The following is a 16,617-nucleotide window of genomic DNA, read 5'->3' on the forward strand; positions in this document are numbered from 1 at the left end:
GAAAAGAGAGGTAGGAGGCCCCGGCACTGTGGGACAATCTGCTTTTATTGCTTAGCTTTACTTACTCTCCCTCCTCACTGCTTGTTCAGGGCTCTTTCTCCCACCCTCCCTTCTCTCCAGGGTGGCACCTGGTGGTAGATGTTGCACTTTGGCTTGTCAGCCGCCGCTGGGTGTTTTGCGTGGGTGGGCAGCCCAAGCCAGGATATCCGTGCAGGACAGACCCTCCTGACTTGATTAACCATCCTTGCTGAGGGGTTTCTTCAGGGTGTCCTCTCTCCGCTCTCAGGTCCCTGCTCTAGCCTGCCTCAGTACTGCTCAAATTCTACATTACCACCTTTCTCGTGTATATCTGCTGCTTAAGAGACGTGGGCTTCTTCCGCAGTAGATCTCTGCATGTTAAGAATAGTTTCAGTTACTAAAACAGAAACCCATTCAAACGATCTTCAGTCAAAAGAAAAAAAAAGTTGAGGGAGGGGAAATTACTGTCTCACACTACTGGAAAGTCCAAGGGTGGAACTTGCTTCAGGAAATTCTGAATCTAAGGAAACAATTTTGTTGGTTCCTCCTCCTTCTTCTTCTCTTTGTTCTTTGCCTCCTTCTCTTCTTTCCTGTCCTCTTCTCCTCTGTTTCCCTCTGTCTCTGCTAGCTCTTCGCTGCTGACATCATCTCCCGTTTCAGATATGAAGAGAATCCTTCTCTCTCCATTCATACAAACCACTGCAGGGAAGGAATCTAATTGGTCACATTTCCTTCCTGAGTTGATCACTAGTATGGGGTTATAGGATCGGGCTTTATCCCATGCCCATTCATGTAGACAGTGGAGGTAGGATAAGAAATGGCAGCCCTTCTAAAACTGCATGGAATGTGGCGTGTCCACTTCTCCCAAAGAAAGGGGATGCTATTCCCAGAAGAAAACTGTAAGAGACACTGGGCGGAAAAATTAACACTTACCTGCTCTGGTTTGCCTTGGTTTCCAGCACACATACCTACACACATGCAATTCCAAAACATCTTCTCTCTTAGCCTAATGCCATTGTTTTCCATTTCCCTCTCCCCCAGATGGAAGATAGTTAAAAATTGCAATCGGTTACTACATCAAGGTCTAAGATCCTAGTCTTCTCAATCAGGTTTAGAAGTAACAACTTATGGTTATATAAACATAGGATTAAACTATATGGTTACCTACTCTTAATATACAATGAAAGAAAAATCTCAACATTGCCTCTCATTTGAAAAGTGGAAGCCACAATCGCTAGTCACTAGTCAAGAACCTGAGACATGTCCTGCAGGGCTGCAGTGGAGAAAGTTCCTTGGTCAGCCAAAGTGTTTGTTTGCCCCAAGGCCCTGCTATCAGGAAGGTCCTTCCTTGCCCAGCGTCTTCCATGGACACAACTGAGAAGGCCACCAGGAACTGCTTTTCTGGGAGCTCTCTTGCTTTAGGTGCCGCATTATATTGGCACAACTATGGGGATCTGCTGTTAACTTTACAGATTGAACAATTATAGGACCCCAGGCATTAAACTTACTTGAAACTTTGTTTGGATGCCAGTAGATTTGTTCCTGGGAACTCTGTTAGCTAATAACTAATTGCAAAAATTTTTTCAAGTCTTCGAACCTTTTCCAGTAAATCTTGCAGATGGGTCTGAAACTTGCATCAGTGACCTCAAGGGTGAAATAGAACTCTGGCATTAATATTTGTCCCAGGCGTTAGTATTTGTCTCTTGCTAAAAGAAGATGTGGCTCAGCAGTTCTGCACAATTTGTTGTCTCGGAGCAAATTAAAACAGGCCAGGGAAGTAAAGCAGAGCTCTTCTACTTCCTGATCTGGGCTGTATCCCAGTCAATGAGGCTTTATGATAAGGTAATTGTTGCCTCTGATATTTGGAACAGGTCTGGAGAATCAGGCCTCTCCCAATTCTTTAGCTCATCCCATTCTTTGCCTTCACTTGAATTGTCACTTGAGGCAACAAATTCAATTTTGCAATTCAACATAGAACTGATTGCCTCAAAACTCAAAGGACCTTATGGTCCTGGTTCCAGGTTAAATGGACTTTCTTAGCAAAATTTATATGTTCTTACCTTTCCGTTTTCAGAGAATACCTTACCAAAAGTTGAAGAAAGTTGGCAAGACTTCTTATTGCCTAACTTTTGTTTTTCAACAAGTACCTTAAGATTCTGTGAACCGAGAACCAAGATGCAGTAGTTGGCAATTTAGTCAGTTACTTAGCTACCACCTGTCAAGGACCACTACTTCTCAACTTTAAGGAGTCATCATTACAACTCTCTCCATGCTCATCTAAAAACACATTTTAGATTGTGCCACTTGCAACTTCCCACACCATCAAATTCCGAAGGACAGAGGTTAAAGAAGGGAGACCCAGAAACCACAAATGTTCACCACAGCTATTCTCAAGTTCCTTGTTTTTAGGGTTGTTGTTTGTCTGTTTTGCTATCTATTTATTTTTTGTAAAAGTTCATTCTCACATTCTTCTTTGTTCTCCTTTGTGTTTCAGAGGAAGTTTTATCTTCTTGAGTGTTTTCAGTCTCCATATTACTATTGAGAGTCACATTGTCTGGGTAGTTTTCTTAGTGGATATCTTGCAGAATGTTGTAGGCAAAGAAATATTGCCTTTAGAATCAAAACTTCTGAATTCATGTCCTGTTTTAATAGCTGAGTGACCTTGGACAATCCTGGAGGAGTCATTTAGTTCTTTGTACTCTGTTTATCTGGAAAATGGGCTAATAGTACATTTTATGTTTTCCTTTCAGGCCTATTATAAGGATCAAGTATCTTCATACATACAAGAATTTTATAAATTGTACATTTCATCAAATTCTATCAGTATTAATAAAGTAATTATATTATTGTTATATATTACTTACTTCTAACCACCCTGGAATTCATACAATGCCATCCCATCTCTACTTAGAACTCACTCTTAATACTGTTTTTTTCTCATAACTTTAGGACACTGCATTTGTTTGAACAGATCTGCCCTGCTCAATTATATCTTTACTCCATTATCTCTTAGCTTTGGAAGCTGGCCCAGCTTTCTTCCTCATGTTTATTAGGACGTGCCCTTTAGCACATTGTAAAGATATACCTCTTTTTATCACTAAGGTTACACACAATTTCTTGTTTTAACAAGATACAGTGTTTGGCCTGGTTTTCTAACACTGAAAACATTTTTTCTGACTACATATTAGTCAGGTTATTTCTTGTGCCTCCTCAAACATATCTGTCCTATTGCTTATATCTGCTATATTCTTTCTCTGTTTTTAAATCAAAAGCACTTGGCAAAGAGTTAACCCAATTTGTTTCTTGCCAGAGTTCTATTTCACCCTTGAAGTCATTGATGCAAGTCTCAGACCCATCTGCAACATTTACTGGAAAATCTTTTTAAGTCAGATTACATATCTTTTTTATCTACAATTCTCTCCTTGAAGAAAATGACCAGCATTTGTATCCTTGTCTTGCTGGGTGGAGTAGAACCGAGTTTTCCCAGCATCCTTGGTTCTTTTTCTCTTGATACAGCTCCCAGAACAAATTCTGCCTATAGTGAAAGCTCTTAGACAAAAATCTAGGTCTTAGAACTGCTGGACCAGATTTCTTATTCAAAACTGTGAGTTGATTTATATTTAAGTATTAGTGAGGGCTGAAGCCTTAATGAGTTGTGAAAGATATTTGGGTGCCCAGAAAACAAAGACCAAGCTCATAGAAGTACATATTTTTAAAAGATCTATGAGATCTTTATAAAGGAGATTTTGTGACCAATCATGTCACTTCTGTAACAAAATTTCAAATAATCCATGGTCAGAGCAATAATAATTTCCTTTTGGGTAGGGATTCCTAGAGGTTCCCAGGAGACGTCATGGAACATCTGAGTGAAATATCTTGTCAGTGAAGTTTGGTCTGTCCTGGCTCTAACTTATCACTTGACTTGAGTTGTAGGAGGAACAGACACCTTTGCATATTGCCTCCCGCCTGGGTAAGACAGAAATTGTCCAGCTGCTTCTACAACATATGGCTCATCCAGATGCAGCCACTACAAATGGGTACACGCCCCTGCACATCTCTGCCAGGGAAGGCCAGGTGGATGTGGCATCAGTCCTCTTGGAAGCAGGAGCAGCCCACTCCTTAGCTACTAAGGTAAGTGGACTGGGTTCATTACAGTGCAGCCCAACAGGGTTCCCTAGCCAGGTCCCTGCTGTTGTGCTACGCATGGTATCAAGAAAGGCAGGTGTCCATCAGGCCTCTGACTAAGTGATCAGAGGTGATTGTGAAATGTCATGTAGTGTCTTCAGTAAGAGTACTAAATTCCATCCCACTAATTAATGCCTGTGTTGTTTCTAGTCCAATTACCTAGCACTTTAAATAAAACAAATTTCCATAAAGCAAGGGCTACTTTCTCTTCTTTCCCATAATCAAATCTATAATGTATCCCAAAAGGAAAAAAAATAAGGTCCTCAAATAGATGGAATTGATATTACTGGCAAGGAAGACAATGTTGTACTATATTGGCAAAATTATACTTGTTAGGAGTCCTACATAGACATTCACTTTACTTAATCTTACATTTTCTCAAATCAGTCAGCACTCATTTGGCATTCTTATTCCTGTTCTGATCTCTAATCTTGACACTACCAGCTATACTTTTGCCTCAGTGTAAACAGAGCTTACCTAGAAAATTACACTTTATTAGTTATTGTTGTCATCTAACAAAGAATATATACCAACCTGAATTTTACTTATGTGCAAAATTTCATGATAGGGCAGAGTGATTTTTTTCTATATAGAATATAGAAAATTGGAGGTTACGTGGTATAAAAAATGAACACACTGAGCTAATTGGAACAAAAGAAATTTGGCTAATGCAGAAGAGAAGGAAAATGAGCCTATAAGAAGTTAATTTGTTGAAGGACAATGATAAGGTTAAATGTGCTTTAAACTTTAATTCCTAGAAACACAACAATGATTTGGATTAATAATAAGACAATTTTGATTTGCTCATAATAAATAAGCATTAATCCTGCATCTGGGGGAGAAGGAAGTTTGAAAGTATAGTGTTTCAATTTAGCTATTATGGCTTATCTAGTTGCCCACACTGTAAAAAGTTTCAATATAAAAAATTGATAATTATTCAAATTCTGAAAATCTGAAGAGTCTAAGCAATTTTTTAAAAATTAGAAAACAACAGCAAAAATATAATAAGAAGAACCCAAAAGAGACCAGATTATTGCCCCATCAAATTGAGGTGATAAATAAATGTAATTGATATGTAAAACACTGAAATAGGGAATAAAACATGGTACCTCATCTTCCAAAGATTTTTAGGATTTAAAAAATATATCTAAAGCCATAGTAAATTAGTGCAGTAAAATACAAGAAACATATTTAACAGGGCAGTTTAACAATGGAACTCACTAGGGTTCTGAGCTGTTGTTGACTCATAATCATTAAAGTTATTTTAGTGTTTATAAATATCAGAGGGTAACTGAAATCTTGATGAGATTAGCATAGGGAAAGAAGGGAGATGTGTGACTCAAGAGATGCTTTCCAACCTCTGTTTTGTGATTCTACAGGGAAGATCCTATGCAATTTTGTCTAATAAGAGTTTCCAAATTTATAAAGGGGTTGGATCACTGTTGCAGCAGGATTTTAAGGAAAAGTTTTGCTGTTTTTTTTTTCCCCTTTGCATATGATTTGTCTCAAAGAACTCATCTATTTTATCCAGAGTGTCACCATAATCAGTATGTGCATTGAATGGAAGGAAAATAGCTGTAACAACAAATACTGGTTTATAGGACTAATGCAAGAAGGATGAAATTCTTGCTGCAATTGCCCCACACTTGGGAAAAAAATGGAATATTCACTCTGCTCCTAAGAGTTATTAATACCAAATGTTTAAAAGGGAAACAACATCTTAGCTAAAAACAATTTGTCTGATGACCCTGTGATGTGGGTACTATTGCTTCTTGGAGGATGATCTTTGTTTACAATGAGGTCATAAATAGTCGTGAGGGTAAGACATACACTAAAACACTTCCCAGGCTTTTTAATTTATTTATTTATTTTTTATTTTTTTGCTGTATGTTCCATAGGCCCTTGTCAACTTTAGTGTTCTCCCTCTGTAGTATCAGAAAACCAAGAGATTAAACCATCTGGTCACGAGGATTGTTTTGAGATCATGGAGTGGGAACTATGCCAGGCTCTAGACCTGAGCCCACAAAATGATTTGTGTTTGCAACGTACTCCTGATTACAGAGTGGCTATTTGTTAGACACACAAGGCATTGACCCTGTACTTAAAAACGTATGTAGGAGGGCAGTTGGTCAAAAAAGCTTTAAAGCTTTGGTATATTCAAAAATCTGGTGTTAATCAGCCCAACATCATGCCAGAAGTAGAATGTTTTTACAAAAGAAATTGCTGTTTAATACACTGTGGGTCTTCTGGAAAAGGGGAAAACAGCCAGGATGGAAGGTGCTTTCTAATGGTGAGCATTGTTTTTTCTGTTTCTGCAGAAAATGCAAAGGAACTGAATGACAAATAATTAAATTATTATTTTTTTACTATGGCTGCCAAAATATCTGAAATTTAAACGAAGAAATTCTGAATTCAGGTTTTATAAAAAAGGACAGAAAGAGAGAGGAGGAGGATGGAGAGAAGACAGCTAGGTATCAGTCCTAGTAATTTAAGAGACAAGAAAAAGGCTGGGTTTTTCCTAATCAGAGCCAGATTACTGACACTAGTGGCTTTTATAAATGCCAGACATAAAATTCCTTAAAACAAAATTTCTTTAGTTCAGTCTTTCAAGCCAAGTTTTCGTATATTAAACTTCACTTTTTACCTGAGTCCTTGTTTACGGCTAATATACTGCTACCAGTATGTTTCACAAATGGAGAATCAACATAGTTAGCTTAATATGTTAACAAATGAAAGAGATTTTCTTGGGAAATCATGAAAAGAAATGCTAAACTTCACTTTTGTTCACATTTTCAGAAGGGTTTTACTCCACTGCATGTAGCAGCCAAGTATGGGAGCATGGATGTGGCAAAACTTCTCTTGCAACGTCGTGCTGCTGCAGATTCTTCAGGAAAGGTAAAAGTTCCAGTAATATATTTCAGTCATATAGCTCAGTTGAGCTGGAAGATTTGGAGATCTGTATTTTTTTTTTCACTCTTCTGAAAAGAATGAGTGCAACCAATGAAACTGCCAAACAGACTTGATGAAGAAGGCATTTTGGGCTGTGCATTATGCCTTGGTTCTTGTCACAATAGGACCCAGAACTTCTCTATATAAAGAATAATACCTGCAATGTTAATGTAGTAGTTCTTACGTAACATTTTGGACCTTTATTTTGATGAACAACAGTTGTTATACTTGATTACTCCCAAGCAAGATGCACTTTCCTAACTAATTGTTTAAGCCCAACCTGTCATTTTCAAGTTTAGTTAAGATTCTAATATAAAGTTATTAGGTATTTGTTTATTTTCATTCTTTTTTATTGACTATATTAATTAATTTATTAACACGGACTTAACCGATATTAGTTTCCAGTCATGCCGGTAGCTTCAGGGCAACTAACACCGGTTTATTAATGCTGACACTTAAACACACCCTTTACAGAATGGCCTTACCCCGCTCCATGTTGCTGCTCATTATGACAACCAGAAGGTGGCGCTGCTGTTACTGGAGAAGGGTGCTTCCCCTCATGCCACTGCCAAGGTGAGGACCACAGAAAGGATTAACCCACAGAGGGTGTGACTGTAATCTGAAAGCACATGGGGATTGGTTTTGAAACACATGGTGTGGTACCACTGCAGTTAGCCCTAGTCATAGCAGCTTTGGATATTGGTACCTTATATATATATATATATATTTTAATTTCTTTTGGTTCCATTCAGCCTTATAGGATTTTTAAAGAGTTAGCAAATATTAATGGGATATGCCCATGAACCTTATTGCTAACGTTCAGAGTTTTAGAGACTGAAGTCTTAATTTTGAGAAATGAAACATAACTAAGGCAGTTCAAGTTTTTCCTTCTCCCCTGCGTATTGAATATTATGATGTCACGCATCCCTTTGGATTCTTGTTCCTTCAGGGACTTTGGATTTTTCATTTTCCTCTATGAACAACTCTGTTGCTTTGTCTTTTAAATGTTTCACCTTAAAAGGCATGAGTCCTTTTAAGACCCTGGGCTAGGGATGACTTTTTGTTGTAAGTCTAGCACCAGTGTCCATAATGGTTCCAACTAAGAGTGATACCTGTTGACAGGGTATTTCCCATCATTTAAGTTGCTCCTTTATTACACTAAAAACATAAATGAATGTCATATAATACATAAAGTCATCAATTACATTTTTCCTTCATTTATTCAGAACATATTGAGAACAGGTCTAGCTCTCCAGTAGGTAGTGGGGCTAGAAAAACTAGTAAGACATGGTCCACACTCTCATTTGCACTTGTGAAAATAGGTGACTTGTATTTAAAAGTGCCTAAAAGGTAAGAAATCACCATGAATATATTCTTATCCTATGGGCAAACCAGCAGCCAGTGTAAGTACTTCCCCGTATTCAAAATTCACCTAATAAAAAGACTTGCTGAAAGCCTGAACAGAGGAATGTCAAAACTTGACATGCAGGCACATACATGCTCAGAGAATATGGGTATTTCAGGGAGCCACTGATGCCATCTAGGGACCTAGGATTTGCATGTTAATGTGCATTTCTTTGAAGAAATGGTCAATAGCTATCAGTGGATTCTCTAAGGGGCACAGATTGAGAATCACTGCTAAATGCACTTGGGTAAGTCTCTTTCTTCTTCACTGTCAAATATATAATCATGTAAGGAGTAATTAGTTTAAAAAATTCTGTTGATAAATTTTAGGGTTTATTTTAAAGAGAAAAATATATTTATTGTGATGGCAAATATTCATGCTCTATTAGACGATATACTCATGACAATAGCAGCAACTGCCATTCATGGGCCAAACACTGTGCCAAGCACTTTACATGCATTCTTTCACTTTATCTCACAGTAATTCCATGATGTGAGATTGGTATTATTATGATCCACATTTTACAGAGGAGACACTGAGGATTAAATATGTTACTTTGTTGGTTCAAAGTCACATGGCTAATAAGAGGTAGAGTTTAGGATTGCCCTCAGATGCTTACTTTGGAGCCCCTACTCTCAACCACAATGCTTCCCTGAGCCCTGAAGCAGTGGAGAAGTATTCCACTTTTATTATGTAAATGTGTACATATATTTATTCTCACATGTCTATCTTAAATATGCTATATAATAAAATGGGGTACTATGTAAAAGTATTTATATTATGTGTAATACCATGTATTTTGTATATAAACATGTTATATGTAATATAATATTAAAACATGTAATTTTGTACATATATACACATGTAGAGAAAAGTCTGAAAGGGTGTGTCTCAGAATGTTAATGCTAGTTATTAAATAACTATGGGTAGACTGGATAATTTCATTAATCTTTTTTTTTTTTTTTTTGCTATCTGGATTTTATATTTTTATTTCTTCACAAACTTTAATTACTTGTGTTAATAAAAATAACAAAATGCCAAACCTTATAATTATTCCCAGGTAATAACTCAGTTTATTAATACCAATAAACAGCTTATGATAAAATACTTAGGGGAACATTGTTTGTAATTACATGTATCATTATTATTCCTTGATACCCTTCTCTCCAGAATCTTATCAGTTTCACATTTATTTTATATCTCTTCTCACTAGATTAGAAGCTCCTCGAGGACGTGGATCATGTCGTATCATGTCATATTTATTTGCATATCCCTGATGTGTCTAATACAGTATTATGTAGGTTCTCAATAAATTTAGAATGAAGAGTGGAGATTGAGCAACTATTTTAATGAAATGAAAAATACATGCTCACTTAATATGTCAGTATTTTTTCATTAAATTTGCAGGCTGATTATTCTCAACATAAATATGCATTAATATTCAGCACATTTTCATTGAACTCTTACTATGTGCAAACACGATGTACTGTAGACACTTGATAGAAGATAAAACAGTAAAATGCATAGTTTCCTACCACAAGGGACTCAATCTAATTAAGAGAAAAAAGATTTTATATATAGGTTTTTTATATATATGATGTTTATATGTATATGATACATACAATTTTGTAAATATAGACATTAAGTTTGCTGACAAAACTAACAGAAGGTAAGTACAAAATGAATAATTGAAAAGACCCATGAGAAAAGTTTAAAATAGGGAGACCAATGTGGCCTTGACCTCTAGACTTCTATGACTAAGGTCATTACTGTTAGCCACACACATGCTAAGTCCAGAGGACTATGTAAAGCAGTCCTCATGTCTGGATCCACAGCAGTCCTAGGTTCTGGAGAGGCTCTGCTAGTTTCCTCCCCAGCCTGTCAATGAGCATGAGCTTTTGGCTCTGCGGTGACTCCAAGAAAGTTCTAGTTGGGAACTCTCCTCTCCTCCCATCTCCACTTTAAACTCTCTATTCTCTACCATTTAATTTTTTCCCACCCTCCCATCCATACACACATACCCAGTCCCTTGGACCCTGGAACCTCTTTGCTTCTTTTACCAGAAACTCTCTTGGTCCTCTTTGGGAGGTTGTCTGTCATTTGTTCCAGACAATTCTACTCTGGATGGCATGGGAGGACTCTTCACATCTTGCAGGTTGAGTATCTTCAGGACAGTCAGACCTCTTAAACTGCCAAAATTGACCCTGTCTTTGATGATCTGTTGTGTAATTTTCCTAATACATCTCTGCCTTCCTCCACTTGTTACATTAACAAATGCCTGATCCTTTACCTGGCCTTGGTAGGAATGGGAAGAGGTTGGCTCTGAGGAAAACACATTGTACCACAAAAGAAAATGCCAAAGCTTACAGGATCCACAGAACTCTTTGTGCCTTTTTATTTGATAGAGCCAATTGTCACCAAGTGTGATATTCCAAAGGAAGTCGAATACCTGAGACCTATCGCTAGACCCTGAAAAGGCTTCCACGAGAGCTTCTGAATTTTCTTCACTAAGAAGTATTCTTTGTCTGAGATGAAAGATGCTTATTTTGCTTGGAGAAAAGTGAACCGAGAGATAATGTAGGGTCATTTGAGGATCAAGATGTTATGGCAGCACATAAAGACATTTAGAATCTCAAAACTGCTTCTTATTTCTTGGTACACTTTGCAGTTAGATTTCATGAAATAGTATGACCTGAAAATACCTCTTAGAGTAGTTTTATCAGACGCACTGGATCATTATGCTGTCTTTCCCTCAGGAAGTTTCTGTTAGTGGCAAAACCACTGTTTTTAACTTTAGTCACACATTTTTTTGAGGAAAATTCTACCCAATTTGATAAATAAAGGGAAAGAGAACAATATAAGTTGCAGACTTAACATTTGTTCCAGAGATTTTTCTTTTCTTTTTCTTTTAACAATATGGAGTATAGGGTTTGGCTTCTACAAGCAAAATATGACTTTCTCTGGGCTTCTCCACAAGCTCCTCCATAAAACTATTAGCCTTATATTCTGCTTTCAAGGTAGCAGGTTGTGGAATACAGGGAAAAATCCAGAACTTGAGTTAACCATGAGATAAATATCAGCCAAAGCCTGTGGACAATCTTTTAAAGACAAGCATCATGTCTGCCTGGCTCATCTTTGTATCCCCACACTTATCATACTACCTGGCATGTGTTAGATACTCAGAAAATATCTATGGAACAAGAAAAGTGCTAATCCAATCAGAAGCATATTAGTAGAAGCACTGTAACAAGATAATGAGAAAAAATCCTTTTTTTTTTTTCTGTTCTGTTAAAACCATATCTGAAGGATAGCATTCAGTTCTGAGTAGCACAATTCAAGAGCCATATTGACAAACTGAAATCAGGTCCTAACAGGTCACATTTAATGGTGAGAGGTCTAGAAATGGTTCATCTGTCAGGAATAATTGACAAAAGAGGAGAAGTTTAGCCTGGAAAAGAGAAGACAAATGGGAGATAAGAAAACCATATTCAAGTACTTAAAGGATGGGCATGTTGAAGAGGAGCCTGGCTTGTTCTATATTGCTCTTCTAGGCAAAACCAATATTACAATGAGATTTTCAGTTTGGGGGTTCCTTATCTCTATATCTTTCTTAAAATACAATGGGATGCCTTTTGACACTGCTCACAAAGATTTGGGTATTGTTGGACAGAAACCTTTGATGGGTAAGAGTTTGGATTAATTGTAACCTCCCTTTTTTTAAAATTCAATTTTATTGAGATATATTCACATACCATACAATCATCCAAAAACAGTTGTTCACAGTGCCATCATATAGTTGTGCATTCTTCACCCCCATCTATTTTTTGAGCATTTTCCTTATACCAGAAAAAGTAAAAATAAGAATAAAAAATAAAAGTAAAAAAGAACACCCAAATCATCCCCACCCTCTCACCCTATTTTTCATTTAGGTTTTTTGTCCCCATTTTTCTACTCATCCATCCATACACTGGATAAAGGGAGTGTGATCCACAAGGCTTTCACAGTCACACTGTCACCCTTTGTAGGCTACATTGCTATACAATCGTCTTCAAGAGTCAAGGTTACTGGGTTGCAGTTTGATAGTTTCAAGTATTTACTTCTAGCTCTTCCAATGCATTAAAACCTAAAAAGGGTTATCCGTATAGTGCGTAAGAATGCCCACTGGAGTGACCTCTCGACTCCATTTGGAATCTCTCATCTACTGAAACTTTATTTCATTTCATTTCACATCCCCCTTTTGGTCAAGAAGATAGTCTCAATCCCACGATGCCAGATCCAAATTCATCCCTGGGAGTCATATCCTGCATTACCGGGGAGATTTACACCCCTGGGAGTCAGATCCCACATAGTGGGGGAGGGTACAGAGTTCACCTGCTGAGTTGGCTTAGCTGGAGAGAGAGGGCCACATGTGAGCAACAAAGAGGAACTCAGGGGGACACTCTTAGGTGCAATTATAAGCAGGTTTAGCCTCTCCTTTGCAGTAATGTGTAAGCCTGCTTTCAGTTTTTCTTTTAATTAAAGATTATTTCCTCCAGAGGTACATACTGGGGCAATTACTAAGCTTACAGTGTATCTATTTTTTGTTTTGTTTTTCAGAATGGCTACACCCCTTTACATATTGCTGCCAAGAAGAATCAAATGCAGATCGCTTCCACACTCCTGAACTATGGAGCAGAGACTAACATTGTGACCAAGCAAGGAGTAACTCCACTTCATCTGGCCTCACAGGAGGGCCACACAGATATGGTCACCTTGCTTCTGGATAAGGGAGCCAACATCCACATGGCAACCAAGGTACTCTGTTCTTGCTTTAGTCAAGAGTCGTTTGGAAGAATGTAAACAGAAACCGATAAAAAATAACTTGGAACAAAAGAGAACAATATATTAAAAGCTAACATGGATATGTTATCTTGGTTATAACCGCCATACTAAACTATAATAAAGTGGCAGTCAGGAATATATGTCTGCCTGTCTGTCTCTCCCTTTCTCTACATATATCCGTTTTACATTTATATGTAACCTCGCTGGAGCCAGCTGCTAAGAAACTAAAAATTGGAGCCTGTGTTTATAAATTAGTTCATAATTTAGAGCTATTGATGCTTTTGTAACACATGGCATGGATTTAGTGAGAATTAAATTTCTTAGGATTTTCCACAAGTATACAGATTCTGTGTTTTCTACAGTTCACTTTTGGGTAATGGATGCTTTTGGAGAATAAATTGTAAATTGGTCTTAATAACGTTTGTAAATAGGTTGGGTAGCACATATCCTTTAGAAAAATCTGATAGGCCTACTGTCTTGATCGTCTCCAGAATCCTGTTCTGTATATCACTCAGAAGTGTTCCAATATATCCCTTACTGCTAAGTGTTTCTCTGTCCTCTATCAAAAGTCCTCACAGATCCTAAAGTATGGTGAGAAATAGTTATAGAGTTTTCCCTATTTGGGTATTGAATCATGTCCCCCTCATGTTGCAGTACTAACCCCTGGTTCTATGGGTGTGAACCCATGTATAAATTGGATCTTTGAAGATGTTATTAGTTAAGGTGAGGCCAAACTGAATGTGGTGGTCTTAATCCAATACGACTGAAGTCCTTCTGAGTAGAGAAGATTTGAACACAGTCAGTTAGGAGAAACCAAAAATGGAAGCCAGAGAAGGAGACAGAGCTCGCCATGTGACAGGAGCAGAGACCAAGCCATCACCAGAATGCTATGAACTCCAGGAATAAGCCTGGCCATACCTTGATGTTGGACTTCCAGCCTCCAAAACTGTATTTGTCATAGCAGCCCTGGCAAACTAAGACACCCTCCAAAGATATTTGCATTTTAACAAGAATGAACCTAAATGTATCATGAAGTCTAAATGTATCATGAAGTCTAAATGTATCATGTTTGGGACATGGACTTCCTTGTGGCCATTGAAATCATGTCAGTCAGTGTCATAAACTCTACTGGGGATATGCAGACCGTGAAAGTAATGGTAGAATATTTCACCTATTATTAGTAGGTGAAGGGTCATGTAGTGTTTACGGAAAGTGAATCTTCATTTGAAGTAAACAAAAGAAATCCTTAAGCAAATCAAGCAAAACTTGGAGTAGAATGAACATTCTAGATATTTCATGACTCTTTTTATGCAATGTTCTGATGGTGTTATTTTTAATTCCTATAAATTATATGTACATAGCTCAAATTACTTTGGAATGTCCTTCCTGCTTCTAAACATACTACTTCCTTTGAGATGAAACAGTGTTAACAGTCAGTCAGCAAATATTGAATGTGTATTTTTGAGTTGCAGGCTCAGCAATGGAGAAAAATATTCAGATTTGGGTCACAAAGTAATTATGAATTATGTTACCTGTATAACAAGTGATTTCAATATTAGATTTGGGTGGTGCCCTAAAGATAAAGGCATGATACATTTGTCATTAGAATAAAATATATCTGTTTTACAATATCTGAACAATAGCGCAATATATTGAATCTATATATGGAAACATAATATTGTCTTTTGGATGGTATTATAGATTATTCAACTGTAAAAGTATCTCATGTAAGAAGCAAGACTTATGATAAAACTACCTGTTGATTTTGCAAAGAAGATATGTTCTTTTTCTATTTAAGATCAACTGAAATCAGTAATTTCGTACTCTCCAAATTACTATTACATCTCTTGTCCAATTGCCATGTAATAAAATAAAACCAACTGTACAGTCCACCAGGAAGTAAATTACTTTTCTAAGAAGTCCTTCAACATTTCTATTTTCTGATTTATTAGAAGTTTTACATAATTTGATTTGGGTATGCAAAGTTTACCGTAAGAAACCATAGAGGATTTTCATACCAATTGAGAGTTTGCCATCTTATATTCTAGAAAATGCATTCTGCAAACAGAGTAGAAAACAGCACATGAATTTAAAATGCCATTTAGAAATATCTTTGAGATGTTTGATGGTCATTTCATTTGATGATCACTTCAATAACATTTTAAAATTTACTGACTGTCTTTGCAAAGAGAAATATTTTTATATTTGCTATTTTAATATGGAGAAAACCAAAATGAGGCTGAGTCTTCTGTCTTGTCCTGATATTCAGAGTGTTTACAAGAGTATATAATATTTGTTTAGAGGTGATGAAATATTAACACAAAAGGGTATGTCTTACATCTCACCTGGATAGCTCATGAAATTCAAGCTGAACTCAATCAGAGCTCCCAAAATTAGAAAGCCCCCAGCCCTCCAGTGAAAAACCTCCTCTCTAGTTGTAGAAAGTTGTTATCTCTATAGGTAAGTATCATTCATTTTTCAAAGGCCAAAACACTGTTGATTTCTAAAAGAAACACCATGGTAAGAGAAAATGAATTCTGAAGAACATGGCTTAGTTTCTCAACCCAACTGCTAAAGCAAGCAAACTGGGTCACAAAGCAAGCTTCAGTAGAGCTGCCAGATTTCAATTGAATATGAATTGGTGGGAGGGGGGCAGGCTCAGAGCTGCAAGTTGTACAGGAAGGGGATAAATCCACTAGGTATTTGAGTGGAAGTATGGAGGAAAACATATGGTATCTGTAGGCTAAAATATAAACTTTATGAGGGCAGAAACTTTTGTTCACTGCTATATTCTACATTCCTGAAGCACTTCCTGGCATATGAAAGGTAATCAAAAAAATACCAGTTAAACAAATGATTTAGGTTTTAAAGATACTCTGAAAATCTCAACTTTGTTTGATGGAAGCTACTTGCACATGTGGCAAGGCTGCCAGATTGTGATACTGACTGAAAAAACCACTTTATTTCCCTGTTTTCTCCATTCATTCATCTTTTATTAATTCTTAATTGTATTCTAATTACATATTCAATTCAACAGAATATTTCTTTGATGTATATATGCCAAACAGTTTAGACAGAACTAACCAGTTTAGGGTGCTATATAAATGATACAATTCTTGGGTACTGGAAAAAATTTTTCTAAACTCATTTCCTGCATTTTATTAATGAAAATATAGATTTTCCTTGTGACTGTAAAGTCGAGGGGTCAATTATTTAAGTGAATAAATAGATTCAGAAAG

The 16,617-nt window shown here is 36.9% G+C and overlaps 1 protein-coding gene across 27 annotated transcripts in view; it reads left to right on the top strand.

Annotated features, from left to right (window-relative positions):
* ANK2 (ankyrin 2) overlaps positions 1-16,617 on the top strand; it is a 739,617-nt gene that overhangs the window by 625,512 nt on the left and 97,488 nt on the right. For 25 of the 27 annotated variants that reach the window (XM_037830495.1, XM_037830497.1, XM_037830494.1 and 22 more), the window contains 4 exons: positions 3,952-4,149; positions 7,000-7,098; positions 7,627-7,725; positions 13,154-13,351. In XM_037830495.1, coding sequence (XP_037686423.1) covers positions 3,952-4,149; positions 7,000-7,098; positions 7,627-7,725; positions 13,154-13,351 — 594 coding nt within the window. The remainder of the gene's footprint in view (positions 1-3,951; positions 4,150-6,999; positions 7,099-7,626; positions 7,726-13,153; positions 13,352-16,617) is intronic. The other 2 variants (XM_037830500.1, XM_037830517.1) reach the window with 1 other exon arrangement.

This window comes from Choloepus didactylus, chromosome 3, assembly GCF_015220235.1.
Source record: "Choloepus didactylus isolate mChoDid1 chromosome 3, mChoDid1.pri, whole genome shotgun sequence".
Taxonomy (NCBI): domain Eukaryota; kingdom Metazoa; phylum Chordata; class Mammalia; order Pilosa; family Megalonychidae; genus Choloepus; species Choloepus didactylus.